General features: G+C 47.5%; 1 protein-coding gene across 2 annotated transcripts in view; it reads right to left on the bottom strand.

Moving 5' to 3' along the window:
- rlbp1 (retinaldehyde binding protein 1) overlaps positions 1 to 20002 on the bottom strand; it is a 47730-nt gene extending 27728 nt beyond the window's left edge. The window contains exons 1-3 of one of the 2 annotated variants that reach the window (XM_033050351.1): positions 19880 to 20002; positions 1453 to 1498; positions 480 to 611 (exon numbers count right to left, since the gene is read on the bottom strand). In XM_033050351.1, coding sequence (XP_032906242.1) covers positions 480 to 611; positions 1453 to 1464 — 144 coding nt within the window. In that variant the 5' untranslated portion in view covers positions 1465 to 1498; positions 19880 to 20002. The remainder of the gene's footprint in view (positions 1 to 479; positions 612 to 1452; positions 1499 to 19879) is intronic. The other variant, XM_033050350.1, reaches the window with a different exon arrangement.
- Between the last annotated feature and the right edge of the window lie 2509 nt (positions 20003 to 22511).

Here is a 22511-nt window from a genome sequence, read left to right as displayed (position 1 = left end):
ATTGTGTGACTGTGTGTGTGTGCGCGCGCACGTGTGTGCATGTGTGTACGTGTGAGTGGGGGTGCGTGTGCACGTGCGCGTGTGCATGTGAGTGCATGTGCGTATATGTGTGTGTGCATGTGCGCGTGCATGAGTACATGAGTGTGCGTATGTGCATGCGTGTGTGTGCATGTGTGTGCGTGCTTGTGTGCGTGTACGAGCTTGTGTGCGTGTGTGTGTGTGTGTGCAGGTGCTTGCGTGCGTGTGTGTGTCTGTGTGTGTGCACACGCATGCCCGCGAGTGTGCGTGTGTGCTTGCGTGCATGTGTGTGTGCATGCGTGCGTGTGTGTGTGCATGCGTGCGTGTGTGTGTGTGAGCGTGCGTGTGTGCATGTGTGCGTGTATGTGTGTGCGTGCGTGTGTGTGTGCGTGGGTGTGTGTGCGTGTGTGTGTGCGTGGGTGGGTGTGCGTGTGAGTGCCCCAGGTTAAGAACTGACTGACCTTCTGTAGTGTGTGAGGGGGCAGCAGGTCACATTTGCCAATCACTGGCCCATGGTCCTTGGTGGAGAGGTGATCCAGTTTTGTGCGCAGTGCTTGTTCCTGCTCAGAGACCATCCGGAACGTTCCTGTTTGCTAAAGACAAAAATAACAGTGAAATTATCAGCTGTTAAACAATGTGACCAAGGACAGAAGACACAAAGTGTTGGAGTTACTCAACGGGCCAGGCAGCATCTCTGCAGAACCGGCTAGGACATTATTCCTTGGAGCACAGGAGGATGAGAGGGATTCTAGAGATGTACAAAATCATGAGGGGAATAGATAGGGTGAATGCACAGTTTTTTTCCAAGGGCAGGGCAATCAAGAACGGAGGACAAAGGTTTAAGGTGAGAGGGGAAAGGTTTGATAGAAACGTGAGGGACAACTTTTTCACACAAATAGTGGTGGTATATGGAACGAGCTGCCAGAGGAGGTAGTTGAGGCAGCTTCAATAATAACATTTAACAGACATTTGGACAGGAACATGGACATGAATGGAGGGATATGGGCCAAATGCAGGCAGGTGAGTGGCATTTGTGGGACATTGTGGTTGGCATGGATACGGTGGGCCGAATGGTTTATCTCCATGCTGTATGACTCAATTAACATGGATAGGTGGCATTTTGGGAAGAGTCACAACCTGAAACACCATCTGTCCATGTTCTCCACAGATGGTGCCTGACCCGCTGAGTAACTAAAATAGCGTCTGCAGTTCCCTGTGTGGGAGGTGTTTGACGTACACACATCAACATGGATTCTTCATCAGGGCCCACAATTTATAAAGATGTTTTATTTCAGCAATTTTCATCTATGATAAAACAATTAGCTATGTTAGTGGGTGATACGTCACAGTATAAACCCTTCATATTCCATTACTTTGTTAAGCAATGATATGAAATATGAAAACAGAATGATGTGCGTTTTATCGCATACTTACAGTCTCAGCCATTTTGTCCCTAAAAGTCCAGTAGTGGTTTTAAATACTGAAAAGAATAAATAGAAATAGTATTAGACAGCTGCAAGATGACAAGAACAGCATCAGAGTAGTTAGCTCCTCAAACATGTTCCACACTAAGGTTGTGAGCAAACTGCATCCGAGCTTTTCCACTTCCATTGAGAGCCATCAGCTAGAAACTCCTTGTGAACAAGCGGGTTCAGACAACTGAAGTCTGAAGAAGGGTCTCGACCCGAAACGTCGCCCATTCCTTCTCTCCAGAGATGCTGCCTGTCCCGCTGAGTTACTCCAGCATTTTGTGTCTACTTTCGATTTAAACCAGCATCTGCGGTTCTTTCTTACACATTGGTGTGGACTTGATGGGCTGAAGGCAGACCACAAAAAGCTGGAGTAACTCAGCGGGTCAGATAGCAGCTCTGGAGGAAAGGAATAGGTGACGTTTCGGGTCGAGACCCTTCTTCAGACTTAAGGGCCTCAAGTGGGCTGCATCCATGCTGTATCTCGATACAAAATTAAATTCAAGGCAATGCAGATTGCTATTGTTGTAAACAGTTTAGTTCTGTGTTGTTCACAGTGACTATGTCATTATTAATTATTGAGTCTATATAGTCTTTTAACCCAACCCATCCCTACCAACCAAGATATCTATCTGATTTTATGGACACGGAGGCATAATCAGTCTGTGCTCTGTTACAACGTCCAAGTCTCTATGGTGTGCCAATCCTGGGAACTTGTGTTCTGCTCCATAACGTACCATTCTGCCTTGGTTTTAACTGCCTCAGAATTTGCTCAGAATATTCCATCTGTCCACTTCCCCAGGAAATATGCTCCTTTCCCGACAATCAGGAATTCTCCAAGTGTCTCCCATATTTGAAGAGTTTAATGATGCCTCTCAAAGAAATCACCAAACACCAGAACTTCCTGTTTGGACAGGAATTAGGAACTGGAACCGAGAGCAGCAGCAGCAGCGGCAGCAGAGGCCAAAAATAATATATCATTTGCAAAATAATATTACACATTATCAAAGCAGCCCTCAACCAGCAAAAGAATAATCATTCCTTTTATCATTGAATTTAAATAAACAAATAGACAATGTTTCGGAAATAAAAGCTTTGACAAAGGGAAAAAAAGATAACCTTGCGTTGGAATGAACTGCAGATGCTGGATTAAACCAAAGATAAACACAAAAGCTGGAGTTACAGCAGTTCAGGCAGCATCTCTGGATAAAAGGGATAGGTGACGTTTCGGTTCGAGACCCGATGATAACCACATCAGCTCAAACACGCTGGATAAAGTGTACACCAACATCAAGGACGCCTACAGAGCTCTCCCCCGCCCATCCCTGGGACAATCCGATCACCTCTCACTGTTTCCGCTGCCTGCATACAAACCCCTCATCCGCAAGACCAAATCTGCAATAAGGACGGTCAAAAGATTCAAACAAGGGGACATGACTTGAGAATTAAGGGACAGAAGTTTAGGGGTAACATGAGGGGGAACTTCTTTACTCAGAGAGTGGTGGCTGTGTGGAATGAGCTTCCAGTGAAGGTGGTGGAGGCAGGTTCGTTTTTATCATTTAAAAATAAATTGGATAGTTATATGGACGGGAAAGGAATGGAGGGTTATGGTCTGAGCGCAGGTATATGGGACTAGGGGAGAATACGTGTTCGGCACGGACTAGAAGGGTCGAGATGGCCTGTTTCCGTGCTGTAATTGTTATATGGTTATATGGCCCGAGGACGCCACCCTACAACTCCAGGACTGCTTTGATCGCACCGACTGGGACCTGTTTGCACAACAGGTTACCAGTGGTACAGAGATAGACTTGGAGGAGTACACATCCACTGTGCTCTCCTACATCAACTGCTGTGTGGAGACTGTCACAGTGGACAAGCAAATAAAGATGTTCCCAAACCGGAAACCCTGGATGAACAAGGAGGTTCAGGATCTGCTAAGGGCACGCAACAACGCCTTTAAATCCAGGGACACTTCTGCCTACAGTGCGGCCAGGTCGAACCTGAACAAAGGCATAAAAAAGGCCAAAGACATCCACAGGCAAAGGGTGGAAGACCACTTCAATACCGCGGACACCAGAAGCATGTGGCAGGGTGTCAGGGACATCACTGACTACAAGAGCAGCCCCGCCTGCCCCCACGGTGATATCACACTGGCCAACGAACTAAACACCTTCTTTGCCCACTTCGAAACTGGCAACACCACCAGGAGTGGAATAACCCCGGCCATTGCGGAGGGACAGGCCTTAACACTGAGCACTCAGGAGGTACAGTGCGCTCTGCGTAGGATCAATCCACGCAAGGCTGCAGGCCCTGATGGAGTCCAGGGAAGGGTACTAAAGGACTGTGCTGTACAGCTGACGGAGGTATTCACGAGAATCTTTAACCTGTCTCTATCTCTGGCAACAGTCCCCAAGTGACTGAAAACAGCCACCATAGTGCCGGTGCCGAAAAAGTCTAAAGTCACCAACCTGAATGACTACCGCCCGGTTGCCCTAACTCCAATACCCATGAAGTGCTTTGAAAGTCTGGTCCTCTCCCATATTAAATCCAGCATCCCTGCCTCACTGGACTCTCATCAATTTGCATACAGGGCAAATAGATCAACAGAGGATGCCATCTCTCTGGCTCTTCACACTGTCCTGACTTACCTGGACAGACAGGGCACGTACGTGAGGATGCTCTTCATTGACTATAGCTCTGCATTCAATACGGTCATCCCCACCATGCTCACCACCAAACTCCACCAGCTAGGCCTCAGCTCGCCGATATGCGATTGGATCCTGAACTTTCTGACGGAGTGACCGCAGGCAGTGAGACTGGGCCCGCACCTGTCCTCCACTATCACCCTGAGCACCGGCACGCCACAGGGCTGTGTACTAAGCCCCATGCTCTACTCCCTCTTCACTCACGACTGTGTTCCTGCATTCGACACCAACACCATCGTGAAGTTTGCAGACGACACAACAGTGATTGGGCTGATCACCAACGGTGATGAAACAAAATACAGAGCGGAGGTGCAGAACCTGGCGGACTGGTGCGCACGCAACAACTTGTCACTAAACACCTCCAAGACCAAGGAGCTGATTATTGACTTCAGGAGGTCCCATAATGGAGAATACGCCCCAATCTCCATTTACAGGGAAAGTGTGGAGAGAGTGTCCAGCTTTAAGTTTCTGGGCACTCGCATTTCAGAGGACCTCACATGGTCCACCAACACCGCTGCGCTGGTCAAGAAGGCACAGCAATGACTGTTCTTCCTGAGGACATTAAAAAAGACTGGTCTGCCCCAACAGCTGTTGACAATGTTCTACCGCTGCACCACAGAGAGCATATTAACGTATGGCATCTCTGTGTGGTATCTCAGCTGCACGGAGAGGAAAGCTCTTCAGCGCGTCGTCCACAGAGCGCAGAGGATTATTGGGACACAGCTACCAGCCTTGGAGGGCATCTACCACACACGGTGCCTCAGGAAGGACGTCAGCATCCATAAAGACTCCTCACACCCTTGTAATGGACTGTTCGAACTACTTCCCTCCGGCAGACGTTACAAGGCCTTCTACGCCCGAACCTCCAGACTCAGAAACAGCTTTATTCCCAGAGCTATAGCGGCTCTGAACCGGCCCTGCTGAGTGCCCCCCATCCCCCCTGGACTGTCTCCCTCGGATGGTCACGTCACACAGCTTATTTATTTATTTTACTTTTCTTTTACATCGGTTGGAAGCTGCATACTAAATCTCGTTGCACTGACGTGCAATGACAATAAAATATATTATTATTATTATTATTATTCTTCAGACTAGGGGAAAGGGAAACAATACATATAGGTGGTGTTATAGAGAGAGAAAGAGCAAATTAATGAAAGATACGTAAGCAAAAAAGCGGCGATGATAAAGGAAACAGGCCTTTCTTAGCTGTGGCCGAGGTGAAAACGAGTTACAGACAATGAGACTCAACAAGACGACTTTGAAGGTAGACACAAAATGCTGGAGTATCTCAACAGGTGATGCAGCATCTCTGTAGAGAAGGAATGCGACTTTGAAATTAGTACAACAACTTGGGTGGGGGAGGGACGGAGAGAGAGAGGATGCAAGTGTTACTTGGTTAGAGAAATCACTATTCATACTGCTGGGTTGTAAGCTATCCAAGCGAAATAACCACAACTACCGTGAAAATAAGGTTCTGAGCCTCCAAGCAAAGAAAATGTCACTACTTCCAAAACTAACACTGCTCAATTTCAAGTAGATTTCAAGTCATTCCCCAAGTTAGGACAAGCTGGCCACGTTATGCATTTTTAAGTTGAGAAAAGTTAAATCCATCTTCCATTAGGTGATTTCCTACCTTAGGACAGGACCTGCCACTTACAGGGGCCTAGAAACACACTGGCTATCCCGCCACAAGCAAGAACCATCGGGATAAAGAAGCCAAAGCAGAACTGAAGATGAAGGTTAACGCACCCTACCCGCAGAGTGAGTTAGAACATCCGCCCTGATACATTGCAATCTCATTATGCGTTTCCATTATAACACCCTCCCTGTTACATCACACTCTCATTATGAGGTTGTAGAAGCAAGGAACCGCAGATGCTGGTTTAAAAAAAAAAAGACACAAAGTGCTGGAGTGACTCAGAGGGTCAGGCACCATCCCTCCCAACCCAACTCCGAAACGTCACCTTTCCATGTTCTCCCGAGATGCTGCCTGACCCGTTGAGTTACTCCAGCATCCTGTGTCCATCATTATGAGGCAGAGGTGAGGTAATGGGGAGAGATGGAGGGGGACAAAAAAGGTGGGGGAAGGAGGGTAGAGGGGTTTGTAGTTACCTAACATTCCTCTACCCTCATCTCCGTCCAGGGGTCCCAGCAGTTCTTCAAGGTGAGGCAGAGGTTCATGTGCACCTCCTCTAACCTCATCTACTGCATCTGGTGTTGCTGATGTGGCCTCCTATACATCAGCGAGGCCAAGTGTTGACTAGGACAACTCTTGCACCAAACACTTGCGCTCAGTCCGCCAAGGCCTACTGGATCTCCTGGTTGCGAACTATTTTACTCCTCCCATTCCCACACTTACCGTTTTGTCCTGGGCCTTCTCCATTGCCAGAGTGAGGCTACATGCCAACTGGTGGAAACACACCTCATATTCTCACCACGCAACAGTATGGGGTTTCGTCTCACATTTCAAAGACGTGCAGATTTGCAGGTTAATTGGTTTCTGTAAATTGTCGCCAGAGTGTAGGATAAATCTAGTACACGGGGCGATGGACGGTTGGGCTTAAGTGGGACGAAGCGCCTGTTTCCACGCTGTATCTCCAAAAGAAGCTAAATAATACCATCACCTGTATCAAGCTATCAGCTGCCAGGCTTTGTCCTGCCCCTCCTCTCCTCCACCCCTCTCACAACACAATCCCACCCAAAATGTCACCTATCCACATTCTGCCTGATGCTGCCTGAGCTGCAGAGTTACTCCAGCACTTTGTGTCTTTTTTTTGTAAACCAGCATCTGCAATTCCTTCTTTCTATAGTCTTATCTGGAGTGTGGCGGGGCCTAATGTCAGCGGCTCGACTGCAGTCCATCTGTCTTTTTTAAATTTTGTCTCGTTAAATGTATGTTTTTGATTCTAGTTTTTATTATTTTTTAGTTGTGTATATGTGGGGGGTTGCGGGGGAAAACCGTTTAATCTCTTCCCTGTATGGGAACCCGACTTTTCCCTGTTGGGTCTCCGATGTCGTTGGGCCTAACATCGTGGAGCCGGCGGCGGCCTCCAACCGGGACCATCCTGAGGGATCCAATCGCGAGCCTGCGGAATCGCCATCGCGGAGCTGGCCGACTTCGGAACGGGGAGAGCTGTGGTGGAGCACGGCTGAGATCCGACTTCGGAGCTTCGGAGGCTCTGGTGGCAGGCCCGGTGGACAGGAACATCGGGAGCTCGCAGGTCCGCTTCGGGAGACCGCTTATCGGAGCTCCCGCAACGGCAACTTCTCCCTCCGGAATCGCGGGGTTTAAAGGACTCGGAGCGGGGCCTAACATCGCCCGGCGCGTCTTAAATGGCCGCGGGACTTACCATCGCCCGACGGGGGCTTTAACATCGTGAGCCCCAGTCGCCTCGATGCTGCAGTTGGACTGCTGGATGAAGGGAAGAGATAAGACTTTTGCCTTCCATCACAGTGAGGAGCTGTTGGAGATTCACTGTGATGGATGTTTGTGTAAATTGTGTTAAGTGTGGGTCTTGGGTTTTTTTGTAATGTAAAAGACTGTCAGAATGAAATTTTGTTCAAACCTTGTCTGTTTGAATGACAATAATAGGCATTTTATTCTATTCTATTCTATTCTTATCTGATTGGTTGGCATGCAAGCAAAAGCTTTTCACTGTATCTCGGTACACGTGTCAATCATTTGTTTTAGTTTAGAGATACAGTGCAAAAACAGGCCCTTCGGCCCACTGAGTCCGCGCCGACCACGATCCACGCACACTAACACTATGTCTATCCCTCTCATCCCTATCCTACACACACTAGGGACAATTTACAATTGTTACCAAAGCCAATTAATCTACAAGCCTGCACGTCTTTGGAGTGTGGGAGGAAACCGGAGCACCCGGAGAAAACCCAGACAGTCATGGGGAGCGCCCCTAGTCAGGATTGAACCAGGGTCTCTGGTGCTGTAAGGCAGCAACTCTACTGCTGTGCCACCATGTCGCCCACCGCAACACCTTGTCACCCATGGTACCAGTACCAAACAAGCTTTCCGGAAGTGGCGGCGCTGTTAACAGCTGCGGCTCGCCTGCAGTCCGTCTGTCTTTACTTTTTTCTGTTGTTTTTTTTGTCTTGTTTTGGTTAAGTTTTAGTTTGTTGAGTTGTGTTAGAGGGGGTGAAACATGTTCTCTGTCTCTTCCTTCGGGGGGATGCGACTTTTTCGTGTCGTATCCCCCTTCTCTGCCTCCGTCTGCGCTGAGGCCTAATGGCGGAGCTGGCGGCCTCCAACCTGCGACCGACCCCGAGGCTCCGGAGGCAGAGCCAGCCAGGACTTACCAACGAGAAGCTGGCCGTCTTCGGGGCTAAGGCAGCGGTGGCCCGACTTGCTGGTGCGGCTTTCTGGCTTTCGGCGGCGGCCTGGAGCTGATGCAGCGGGGCTCGGAGCTGAGACTGCGGGACCCGGAGCTGGGGCAGCGGCCTGGAGCTGGGGCGGCTGCTCGGAGCTGGGGCGGCTGCTCGGAGCTGGGGCGGCGGCCCGGAGCTGGGGCGGCTGCTCGGAGCTGGGGCAGCTGCTCGGAGCTGGGGCAGCGGCCTGGAGCTGGGGCGGCTGCTCGGAGCTGGGGTGGCGGGACCCGGAGCTGGGGCAGCGGCCTGTAGCTGGGGCGGCTGCTCGGAGCTGGGGTGGCGGGACCCGGAGCTGGGGCAGCGGCCTGGAGCTGGGGCGGCGGCCCGGAACGGAGACTGCGGGACCTGGAGCGGCGACTGCGGGACCCGGAGACAGTGAGGAGGTGCCTGGTGAACTCACTGTGGTGGATGTTAATTTGTGTTTATTGTGTGTTTTTGTCATTTTTATTATATGTATGACTGCAAGGCAATGAAATTTCGTTCAGACCAAAAGGTCTGAATGACAATAAAGGCTACTTTGACTTTAACTTTGACTTTGACAATAAATATGGCAAGTGCAAAACAGCAGAATGGTGCCAGTTTGAAAGACTTAAGGGCCTATCCCACTTGGACGACCTAATCCACGAGTTTAGAAGACCATAGACGAGTTGAAAAAAATGTCAAGGTCGTGTTGACTCTCCGAAGTAAAAGACCTCCTACAGACCTCCCTCGACCTCAGTCTTCCACACCTAAGACCAACTACGACTAGCTACGAGTGGAAAATGATCACATGATAAAATGATGTCACATTTGCATGTTTTTTTCTCGGGCCTCTACCGACCTACGACTACCTACGACTACCCACGGCCTACTACGACCTACATACGAGTAAAAAGTATCGATTTTTTCCATGCTGACCTTTTTTTACTCGTGGACATTTTTTATCAGGCTGGAAAAAACGCCGCGACATATTCGATGCCACGAGTACGTGGAGACCACTCACGAGCATGAGGAAGAGTTACGAAGACCTCCTACGACCTTGTGGCGACCATGCTGTGAGTATGAGTCAAGGGCAAACTCGGCAGAGGTCGTGAATTAGGTCGTGAAAGTGGGACAGGGGCTTTAGCCTTATATATAAGAAGCCCTCTGTCCCACAGCATTTTTTGTCACCAGAGCTCCAGAATATAACCTTGTCCCTAATGTAAAGCTGCTTGCTGTGTTCTGCTTGTTCCTGTTCTGATTTCCTTGACTTTTATTTCAGTGCCTGATAGGCGATGGCGCTGTGTTCTGCTTTCTTTTACTCACTCCAGACAGTGCAGTCATGTAAATCACTTCAAACATCATGTTCCTGTGGGATCTGTATAACCGGGAATACATGAGATGTCACCAATTATATTCAAGCACGTGTACTGATAGCTCCGATTCCTGACGTCTGGCACTTGGTTCATGACTCTGGGGACCAGATTTAAAACTGGGGGGAAATGGCTGAGGTTTTACATTTCAATTCAACTTTCTGAGGAAATTACAATGATCATAGAGATCGAGATATATTAACTTGCTACTGATGGCTCAGAAATGGTCCCAAATCTCCACAGCAGTCCTACCTCAGAAATATAATAAGGGGGGATCTTATAGAAACTTACAAAATTCTTACGGGTTTGGACAGGCTAGATGCAGGAAGATTGTTCCCGATGTTGGGGAAGTCCAGAAGAAGGGATCACAGTTTAAGGATAAGGGGGAAATCTTTTAGGACCGAGATGAGAAAAACATTTTTCACACAGAGAGTGGTGAATTGCTGGAATTCTCTGCCACAGAAGGTAGTTGAGGTCAGTTCATTGGCTATATTTAAGAGGGAGTTAGATGTGGCCCTTGTGGCTAAAGGGGTCAGGGGGTATAGAGAGAAGACAGGTACAGGATACTGAGTAGGATGATCAGCCATGATTATATTGAATGGCGGTGCAGGCTCGAAGGGCCGAATGGCCTACTCCTGCACCTATTTTCTATGTTTCTATAATTGCTCTTTGGTGTCCCTTACTGGAATCCCAGCTCCTGAGAACAGCTCTGCCCAAGACCACAAGAAATTGCAACATCGCACATCCCACCATTGACCCCATCTACACTTCATACTGCCTCGGAAAAGCAGTCAACATAATCAAAGACTTGTCCAACCCCTGTCATTCATTCTTCTCCCCGTTCCTATATGACAGAAGGTACAGAAGCTTGAAAGCGCACACCACCAGACCCAGTAACAGTTTCTTCCCCTCTGGTTTCAGGCTTCTGAATGGTCCTTCCATAAGCTAGGGTACTGTCCGATTCACCTCTACCCCATTCAGGGCATTGAACTTGCCTATGGACCTGCTGCTCTACAATACTGAGAACTATATTCTAATTAATTTTAATTGTAATTAATTTAATAGCCAAGTATGTAATCATACAAGGAATTAGATTTGCCAACAGTCATACAAAACAGCGACAAGAAACACAACAACATAGAACTTAAACAGCCACCACAGCAGCGTGTGAGAATCCCCAGGACACACAGCATAAGCAGAGATCCACAGCCATGTCCAGTGTTCGGGCCACACACACGCCCCTTCACCGTGATGTGACCAGAGTTGTACCGACCGCTGTCACTCTCTCTGCAGTCCCTGTCCACCCAAATAGTCAGAGGCCGTTCACACTCGCACTAGACTCATGGCACCATGTCTCCGCAAACACCGAGATCACCGCACTCACAACACTCCCTCCGAGTCCCCACCAGCGCAGGCAGCACGTCCACCTTGTTTCTTCGGCGACCTCACATTCCCCACTGTGATGGAAGGCAAATAACTTATACTTTCTTTCCTCTTTTTCTCCCGCAGTCGGCAATCGAAGGTCCCGTGATCAGTGCGGAGAAAGCTCCCGCGATCGGGGCGGTCAAAGCTCCCTCGATCCGAAACTTTAACTATTTCCTTCGCTCCATAGATGCTGCCTCACCCGCTGAGTTTCTCCAACATTTTCGTCTACCTTTGAGCAACTCCCTGATTCTTTTTCAAAAGGTTGCACGGGAGTCTTTTATATCCGTCCAAGCTAGAGGGCAGCACAGTGGCGCAGGTGGTAAAGCCGCTACCTCACAGCGCCAGAGACCCAGGTTCCATCCTAACCTCGGGTGCTGCCTGCGTGGAGTTTGCACGTTCTCCCTGTGACCACATGGGTTTCCTCCGGGTTTTCTGGTTTCCTCCCTCATCCCAAAAGGAGCACGGGTTTGTAGGTTAAATGGCCTCTGCAAATTGTCACTTGTGTATTGGGAGTGGATGACAAAGTGGGATAGCGTAGGACTAGTATGAATGGTTGATCAGTGGTCTGGCTGAAGGGCCTGCTTCCATGCTAATAATAATAATACATTTTATTTATGGGCGCCTTTCAAGAGTCTCAAGGACACCTTACAAAAATTTAGCAAGTAGAGGAAAAACATGTAAGCGGAATGAAATAAATAGTAGAGACATGACTAGTACACAAAGTAAAGACAGAATTCAATTCAAAACACAATATGAGGCAATTCAAGCACAGATGAAAAGGGAGGGGGACGTGGGGCTAAGGATAGGCAGAGGTGAAGAGATGAGTCTTGAGGCGGGACTGGAAGATGGTGAGGGACACGGAATTGCGGATCAGTTGGGGGAGGGAGTTCCAGAGCCTGGGAGCTGCCCTGGAGAAGGCTCTGTCCCCAAAACTGCGGAGGTTGGATTTGTGGATGGAGAGGAGACCGGCTGATGTGGATCTGAGGGACTGTGAGGGTTGGTAGGGGGAGAGGAGGTCAGTGAGATATGGGGGGGCCAGATGGTGGAGGGCTTTGTAGGTGAGGAACAGGATTTTGTAGGTGATCCGGTGGGAGATGGGAAGCCAGTGAAGTTGTTTGAGGACTGGAGTGATGTGATGCCAGGATTTGGTGTGGGTGATGAGTCGGGCGGCTGCGTTCTGGACCAGTTGGAGTCGGTTGATGTAGGTGGAGCTGATGCCAAGGAGAAGTGAGTTGCAGTAGTCCAGTCGGGAAGTGGCTGTATCTCTAGAACTTTAAACTGTAGAACAGAACATTTTGGTTTAAGATCTTGTCTGACAAATGGCACATCCAGTAGTACTGCACCTCAACAAGGTTGTAATGGGTCAGCAACCCAACTCACTGAAGTAAGCCTTGTACCATGAACACACTGGCCTCTGAGACTGGCTCATGTTGCAGTTGTACAAGGCCACATTTAGAGTATTGTGTTCAGTTCTGGGCACCATGTTATAGGAACAATGTTTTTAAGTTGGAAAGGGTACAGACAATATTTTTGTTGCTAGGATTCAAGGATCAAGAGAGAGGTTCAGCACTATTCTCTGGAGCGCAGGAGGATGAGAGGTGATCTTATAGAGGTGTATAAAAACAGGAGAGGAATAGATCGGGTGGACGCACACAGTCTCTTGCCCAGAGCAGGGGAATCAAGAACCAGAGGACATAGGTTGAAGGTGAAGGGGGAAAGATTTAATAGGAATCTGAGGGGTAGCTTTTTCCCCACAAAGGGTGGTGGGTGCATGGAGCCACCTGCCAGAGGAGATAGTTGAGGCAGATACTATCACAATGTTTAAGAAGCAATTAGACAGGTATATGGATAGGACAGGTTTAGAGGGACATGGGCCAAACGCATGGAGGTGAGACGTTGGTCGGTGTGGGCAAGCTGTTCCGAAGGGCTTGTCTCCACGCTGTATCACACCACAAAATGAACCAAGCGGGTTCAACACTTGCTCTTACAAGATGTTGCTGAGGCCACGTTTAGAGTTCTGGACACCATGTTATTGGAAAGATGTTATTAAGTCGGAAAGGGTACAGAGAATATTTATGCTCCTGAACACTTGCTCTTGTAAAGCCGTACCTGAACAAGAATCAGTGCCTTCCTTCACATGAGGGAAATTGGGTGGACATTAAAGTGCGAGGAAGGGTCTGGGAGTAGTCTTGCTGCAGCTCAGGCAGCTACACAAAGCCATTCAGTGTTGTAAAGATAACCGTGTAATCTTGCAAAATGCAATTAGTCTGCAGAAACGCGCCACCCAGCAGAGCAGAGAGGCCAAACTGCACTAATCAGTACAGAGTGACGCGCGCATACCAGCCACTGAATGAAGCAGATTGTCTGATGTTTCCTTTGAAGGAAACATTCCTCCTGCTCTGCTTGATGTCAGAAATATTAGGAAAATATTGTAGGTGACTGGAATTTAATTCCATTTTCAAGTTGACGACAGGCAATGTTATTTTCAAGTTTTTTAATAAATGCTTGTTTGTGGTTTTTCTTCACTTTTTTGGAGAGGGTCTCTCTTTACAGTGCGACTCGGTAACTAGTCGGAGTGTTCACCTCCTCCAACTTGTCACCATTCCTCGTATCGAATGATTTTGGTTTTCATTTTTTAGAGATACAGCAGAGAAACAGGCCCTTCGGCCCACCAGGTCCACGCCGACCAAAGGTCCCCGCACACTAACACTATCCTACGCACTAGGTACAATTTACATTCTTTACCAAGGCCAATTAACCTACCTGGGTCTCTGGCACTGTAAGGCAGCAACTCCACCGAAGATGTTGGCATGTGGCTGTTGTATCAGTGTAGTGAAACACACACTTGTCTAAAGAAAGTAGTGATCACAACTTCAAACTAAAGGGCCTGTCCCACTTACGTGTCCTTGGCACGCTAATTACGCGACCTCGTGGTCGCGTTGAGCTGCGACGGTCCCGCGAAGGTCGGGTGCGATTACATGCGCACGCACAGCCATCTGGAGCGCGTGACATAATTTGAAGATGGACACAACGCTGGAGTAATTCAGCGGGACCGGTAGAAGTGGGGGCGGATCCGGACCGCAACGGCCGTGAGCCCCAGGCCGAGTTCGGCGATCGTTTGCCTGCTTCTGTTGCTGTTGAAGGTGAGACGTTGTGTCGCGCCAGGGTATTGGGCCTGTCCCACTTTGGCCGTCAGTTTCGCGGCAGACCATTGGTGCGCGAAGATTTAGTTCACTACAAAAATTTCACTACAAAAATTTAGATTTAGTTCACTACAAAAATTTCACTACAAAAATTTCGGAGTCATGCACAACTACATATCCCTCCACGCTTCTAAGTGGGACCGGCCCCACGTGGCCATACGATGCCCGTGCGCCTCAACGTGACCACGAGGTCGCGTAATTTATGTGCCAAGGACAGACCCTTAACCCAAAGCATTTTACAGTCAATGCAAACTTGCATCAGCTGATTAATTCACAGCAGGATTCCACAGAGAGCAGTGTGATAACAGGGACCTTTTCCTCTGCGTTGATTGGGAAATACGGTCATGGGCCGCCTGCTCTTCTCCACATCGCACAATTGGAATTTTTCCATCAAGGTGCGACTCCAAGCAAGCCCGCGGCACGGAGGCGCAGGGATAGAGTTGCTGCTTAACAGCGCTTGCAACGCCGCAGTCCTGGGTTCGATCCCAACTATGGGCGCTGTCTGTACGGTGTTTGTACATTATCCCCGTGACCTGCATGGCTTTTCACTGAGATCTTCGGCTTCTTCCCACACTCCAAAGACGTATAGGTTTGTAGGTTAATTGGCTTTGTATAAGTGTAAATTGTCTCCAGTGTGTGTGGTAACTCAGTCAGGCAGCATCTCTGGAGAAAAGTAATAGGTGACGTTTCGGGTCGGAACCTAAGTCTGAAATATAGAAACGTAGAAAATAGGTGCAGAAGCAGGCCATTCGGCCCTTTGATCCAGCATCGCCATTCAATATGATCATGACTGATCATCCAAAATCAGTACCGCGTTCCTCCTTTTTCCCCCATATCCCTGGATTCCGTTAGCCCTAAGAGCTACCCACTCTCTCTTGAAAACATTCAGTGAATTGGCCTCCACTGCCTTCTGTGGCAGAGAATTCCACAGATTCACAACTCTCTGGGTGAAAAGGTTCTTCCTCATCGCAGCCCTAAATGGCCTACCCCATATTCCTAAACTGTGACCCCTGGTTCTGGACTCCCCCAACATCGGGAACATATTTCCTGCATCTAGCCTGTCCAATCCTTTAAGAATTTTATATGTTTCTATAAGAAACCCTCTCATCCTTCCAAATTCCAGTGAATACAAGCCAAGTCGACCTATTCTTTCATGATAAGTCCATCCCGCCATCCCGGGAATTAACCTGGTGAACCTACACTCCCTCAATAGCAAGAATATCTTTCCTCAAATTAGGAGACCAAAACCACACATAATTCTCCAGATGCGGTCTCACTAGGGCCCTGTACAACTGCAGAAGGACCTCCCTGCTCCTATACTCAAATCCTCTCGCTATGAATGCCCACATGCCATTTGATTCCTTCACAGCCTGCTGTACCTGCATGCTTACTTTCAGTGACTGATGTACATCAACCATTCCTTCTCTCCAGAGATGCTGCCTGTCCCGCTGAGTTACTCCGGCACTTTGTGTCTGTCTTAGATTTAAACCAACATCTGCAGTTACCTTCCGACGCAGATAGAAATATTTCACTTGTCAATAACAGGACTACTGAAGGTCGTGATCTCAAGATAAACACTCGGAAACTACATGAGAGGGAGATTAGAAGAATGCTTTTGGACACGGCGTGTTGTGGCAATATGAAACACTGCTGCAGGAGAGATGACGAGCCGACTGCAGCGTGAGGCCATTGTTTGTAAGAGACGATGAATCTCGCCAGATTCAGGGACGGTTTCTTCCCAGCTGTTATCAGGCGACTGAACCATCCCTGAATCTGGCGAGATTCATCGTCCTGAATTACTCTCCACCTCACCGGGGACCCTCGGACTATCTTTGATCGGACTTTACAGGCTTGCACTAAATGTTATTCACTTCCTCATGTTCCTGTCAACTGTGAATGAAACTGATGATGAAAGGAAGCGGCCACATAGTTGAGACAGGGTAACGGCAGTCCTAACCCAGACAATAGTTTACCACAGCCGAGGATACCAAAGCTAACCCAGCCATACTACAGATAGTGACTGAGGAATTTCACTCATAGATACTAGCTTTTATTTTACTTCCAGATTAATTTAATTTCTTGACATAAATTTCCATAACTACTATAGTCGCCTCCGACTATGTAATAAATTCCACCCACATAATTACAGGCAGACAAAATTTAAAGGTAAATGCTATAATTTACGACACACAAAATTAAGCCAAATGGCCACTGCAACTACTATAAGGTTGTTTTTTAATTTATATCTCCAGATCAATTATCCAAGTCTCTAGAAACCACTACTGTTGGTTGAAACAATGTGCTGCACATTAGGAGCAATATACAGAGGCAAATTAACTAACAAACCTGCATGTTTTTGGGATGTGGGAGGAAACCGGAGCACCCGGAGAAAACCCACGCGATTACAGGGAGAATGTACAAACTCCATACAGACAGCACTCATAGTCAGGATCAAACCTGGGTCTCTGGAGCTGTCAGGCAGCAACTCTGTGCCGCCCCAAGATTATTTCCCAGTTTAAATCATTGTTTTTGCCATTTTGAAATACAAAGAATTTTTTGAATTCTGAAGAAGATCTGAAGAAGGGTCTCGACCCAATACGTCACCTATCCATGTTCTCCAGAGATGCTGTTTTCAAGAGAGAGTTAGATTTAGCTCTTAATTTTAATATAAATTTAATTTTAATTTAATGTTAGACATAGTTCTTAGGGCTAACGGAATCAAGGGATATGGGGAGAGAGCAGGAACGGGGATTTTGGATGATCAGCCATGGTCGTATTGAATGGTGGTGCTGGCTCAAAGGGCCGAATGGCCTAATGCTCCACCTATTTTCTATGTTTCAATGTTCTATGTTTCATAGAGTCATAGAGTCACAGCATGGAAACAGGCCCTTTGGCCTAACTTGCCTATGCCAACCAAGAGATTAAGAAAGATCTGCAGATGCTGGAAAAATTGAAGGTAGTAAAAATGCTGGAGAAACTCAGCGGGTGAGGCAGCATCTATGAAGCGAAGTAATAGGTGATGTTTCCGGTCGAGACCCTTCTTCAGACCAACCAAAATGTCCCTTCTCCACTAGTCCTACCTGCCTGTGTTTAGCCCATATCCTTATAAACCTGCCCTATCCCTGTACCTGTCTAAACGTTTCTTAGACGTTGCAATAACACATGCCTCAACGTCCTCCTACAGCAGCCCGTTCCGTACACCCACCACACTTTGTGTGAAAAAGTCACCGCTCATGTTTCCATCAAACCTTTTTCCCCTCACCTTAAACCAATCTTCTCTTATCTTTGCTGGGTCAATGGGAATTCCATGGGTTTGCTCACGTCCTCCTGAACACACAGGCAGGCGGGTAATTTAATGGGTCACATGTCTACCTCAATGCTGCTCTGAAGGTCCAGTTCAGGTGAAAGACCACTGCACCTACAACTGTCTCAATCAGAATGCAATCAACAAACCAAGCGCCCTTTAAGTGGTGACTATTTGCATACCTTGAGTATGCAAGCGAAGAATATTATTGTGACTTGGCACATCTGACTAAAAGTATTCAATTCAATTGAATTCAATCCAAGCCAATATGTCGCAGGCAGTGATACAAACAAAGGGATGCCATCTTTCTGATCAGACATTGAGAAGAAGACCAGTCTAAATTCTTAATCGGATGTCAAAGAACCCACATTACTATTGTGGCCAACATTTGATCCTCAAGCAACATTGAACAAAAAAAGATCACAATCACATCGCTGTGTGTGGGTCTTTGTTTCCTACTTCGTGACGATGCTTCAAATGCCCTTCATTGGTTGTAAAGTAGATTTGGATACCTGAGGCGTTGAGGGGTCTTTCTCAAAAAGGAGCAGTTCCCTTGATCATAGGGCAGTGAGTTCAGGCATTAAGAATTCTGCCACTTGGAGGTGCAGATAGACATCAGTTTATGGGAGAAGGGAGAGGAAGAAATATCAGGCGTGTGACAAGTCTTTGATTATGTTGGCTGCTTTTTCGAGGCAGCGTGAAGTGTAGATGGAGTCAATAGTAATCTGTTCAATCCTGACCTGGATCGTGTTAAAAACTATGTTGAATCAGCAATCGTTCATGTTCAACAATTAGTACAGATCGAGCAATGGAATGGGATTATAATCTGCATTAGATCCAGGACTATTCTGAGGACTATTCTCGCAGACATTATATCATGAAGTAAGTAAGTAAGTAAGTTTATTGGCCAAGTATTCACATACAAGGAATTTGCCTTAGTGCACCGCCCACAAGTAACAACATGAAATACAGTGACAGTTACGAATGACCCAGAAAACACTAAACATTAATAATAATAAAACATTAATGATAAAACACCATTGATCAAGCATGTGAACCAACAAAATACCAGATCAAAGGGAGGCTACAGATTTTTGGCTGTAGAGTAGAGCAACTACTCGTGGATAAAAACTGTTTTTATGTCTGGCTGTGGCAGCTTTGACAGTCCGGAGTCGCCTTCCAGAGGGAAGTGATAGATAGCAGTGAATGAAAGATAACAATCTTACTTTATTATTCACACAATGCAGCCCACTTCCTTTGATAATAGTTTGGTCTGCATCAGTTGAGTTGAGTTTATAGTCACATGTACCGAGGTACAGTGAAAAGCTTTTTTTGCGTGCAAGCCAGTCAGTGGAATAGGATAAATAGTATACGCATACACATAAATAGTATATTGCTGCAGACATCACTGTCCCACAGATCAATTAGCCCCAGTCCAATTACAGTTTTAAGCAAAGACTTGGGTTGAAATTTGCATCAATGTGAAACCAGTGATTCTGAAAGTCTATAGTCTATTTCCTCGTAAACCATGGGAAACCCTCGCGGAAGGTGCAGATATATACGGCCACGTACTGTTGAAGTCAAGATAGAATAACAGTGAGAACAGCTGTTCGAACCATTGATGAAATGGGCAGCAAAACGGGTGGAGAATTGAGCCTTAAATGGTTAAACATTGCACATAAACAGCAGTGGTCCGGTGTTGTGTTCTCGTAAGTATTTTATCAGAATTAGACAGTATTTGACAGATTAATAGTTTTACTTTAACATTTAAGCTTTTTTTGGCTCAGTATCGCAGCTTTTGTGACATTTTTTTCTTTATATTGACGATTTAAAAAAACCGTAAAGGACTTTAAGTTTAAATCCTCCACCATTTCCGTGTCGTTAATGCAATCTGCAATTGTTCACTCCTGTGTCAGGGCGCCTGTTCTCCCTGGGCGCGTCGACAGGCTGCCGTACCTCGCTGTGAAAATGTGTCCCGATTCCGTGTGACCGAGACCGAGACCGAGACCTTCGCTGGTTGGGAATGATTGTGACTCACCAGGCGATGGCAGAGAGCGGTTTAGAAGCTGGCTGGGTCCAGTAACGGAGGGCACTGGCTTCTCCCGGGAGGTCCGTACAACTGAGAAGCTGCAGGCTGTGGAAGAAAGCTTTGTAGGGTCAGTTGAAGTGGATTAGGTTGTCACAAGCCATCACTCAAAGCAACTTTTAATTAATTAAGCCAGCGTAGAACGTTGAGGCTTCCATTTGCAAAGTGCAGGTGGAAGGGGGGGGGGGGGGGGGGGGGGGGGGGATAGGAGACAGGGGAAGCTCTTCCAGATCTTTGCAGTTCGATGGGCAAGTATAGCCAGCAATGTGAATAAACTAAGGCAAGACTGACAGAACACTGATCAACCCATAATGGACACCTAGCCTCATCACCAAAACTCACTCACATAGACTTCTTCTTCTACTTGTGTATGGGGTGCACAGCCTAAAGTTGTAGGACAACTTGTTCTATTTGATCTTATTTGATTGTGCGCGCCAGATTGATTGCATTCGTTGAAACAGGGCGGACCATGCAATCTCCCACCCCACTCACGCAGACCATAGAACAGAACAGCGCAGGAATAGGCCCTTCGGCCCACAATGTCCGTGCTGAACACAATGCCATTGTTAAGCCAATCTCCATATCCATCAATTCCCTGCATTAATTCCCTCAGAGAGCAACATTAAAACACATTTTACACATTCCAATTATTTGTAATGAATTGTTTTCAGCTCCTTAACTCGAAACCGTTCAACAATGCTCATTGTTAACCTTTGCTGGAGGTGCTGCTCTCCGGATGAGATTTTAAATCAGCTGCTTTAATGCAAGGAACTGCAGTTGCTGGTTTACAAAGAAAAGATACAAAGTGCTGGAGTAACTCAGCGGGTCTGGCAGCATCTCTGGAGAACATGAATAAAGGTGACATTTTGGGTAAGGATCATTCTCCACTCTATTTGTGGGGGGACGGTTTGGGGTGGGGGTGGAGGGTGGGGGTGGGGGGTGGTTAGAAAGCTGGAAGAGACTAGGGGCAGGCAAAGCCTTGGGGGCAATAGATGGATACAGGTGAGGGGGGTTCTTGATAGGCAGATGGCTAGAGAAAGGCCAGAGGTGAAAAGGCAGAAGGTGTGAGAGAATCCGTGCCTTCCAAGATAAGCTATCCCCTTCCCAGTATTCGCCGCATTTCCCACATAGAAAATGTTCCAAATTATATTCTTGCATTTGGGTCGGCACCAGCACACTTCCTCCAACCAACAGCTTTTAGTTTAGGTACACAAAAATGCTGGAGAAACTCCTCTGCACCACTGGAGCGAAGGAAATAGGCAACGTTTCGGGCTGAAACGTTGCCTATTTCCTTCGCTCCATAGATGCTGCTGCACCCGCTGAGTTTCTCCAGCATTTTTGTGTACCTTCGATTTTCCAGCATCTGCAGTTCCTTCTTAAAAGCTTTTAGTTTAGTTTGGTTTAGTTTACAGATACAGTGCGGAAACAGGCCCTTTGGCACACTGAGCCCGCGCCGGCCAGCGATCCCCGCACACTAACACTAGTCCTACACACACTGGGGACAATTTACAATTATCCCAAGCCAATTAAACCTGTACGTCTTTGGAGTGTGGGAGGAAACCGGAGCACCCGGAGAAAACCCACGCAGGTGGTCACCCACTCACAGGGAGAATGTCCAAACTCCGTACAGACAGCACCCATAGTCAGGATTGAACCCAGGTCTCTGGCGCTGTACGGCAACAGCTTAAATGCTGCAACACTGTGCAGCCCTATTTATACTGCATGTAAGCAGATGAGATTGGTTTACTTTGGCATTAAGTTCAACACACACGTTGTGGTCTGTACCTGTGCTGGACTTTTCTCTGTCCCAAATTCCCATCAACCTCCCCCAGATTCTACCACTTACCTGCACACTAGGGACAGACTACAGTGGCCAGCCAGTGTATCAACCTGCACGTCTTTGGGAGAGCCAAACTTGTGTTGCTGGATAAATCCCATGCAGTCATGGATCGAATATGTAAAGTCCACAGAGACAAGAAGCAAATCGAACCTGAAGCTGTGAGGCTGTATCTCTACTGGCTACACCATTGGCCCAACCACAATTGCGTGCAGTTCCGGTTGCCCAGTTACAGGCAGGGTGTGGAGGCTTGGGAATGGTGCAGAGGAGGTTCACCGGAAAGATGGTCAGAACAGGGTCTATTAGCTACATACAGGGAAAGGTTGAACAGACTTGGATTGTTTTCTCTCAAATGCTGGAGATTGCGGGGAGACCTGATAGGTATATCAAATTATGGGAGGCGTAGATAGGGTAGACAGTCAGAACCTTTTATCCCAGAATGGGAAAGTCAAACGCTAGAGGGCATATCTTAAAGGTGAGAAGGGCAACGTTTAAAGGAGATTTGCAGGACATTTTTTCCACAGGAGGGTGGTGGGTGTCTGGAACGTGCTGCCGGGGGTGGTGGTTGAAGCAGATACATTAGTGGCATTTAAAATACTTTTGGATAGATACATCGTTTGGAGAGATACGGGTTATGTGTGCGTCGATGGGTGATGGTCTTGACATTATGTTTGACTCAGACAGCAATCTCCTTCACTCTGGCAGTTTTGCTTCCAACTGGCTAGCAGCATCCACTCACTTCCAGCT

Source organism: Amblyraja radiata, chromosome 34 (assembly GCF_010909765.2).
Source record: "Amblyraja radiata isolate CabotCenter1 chromosome 34, sAmbRad1.1.pri, whole genome shotgun sequence".
Classification (NCBI taxonomy): domain Eukaryota; kingdom Metazoa; phylum Chordata; class Chondrichthyes; order Rajiformes; family Rajidae; genus Amblyraja; species Amblyraja radiata.
This window is presented reverse-complemented; position numbering and strand designations above follow the sequence as displayed.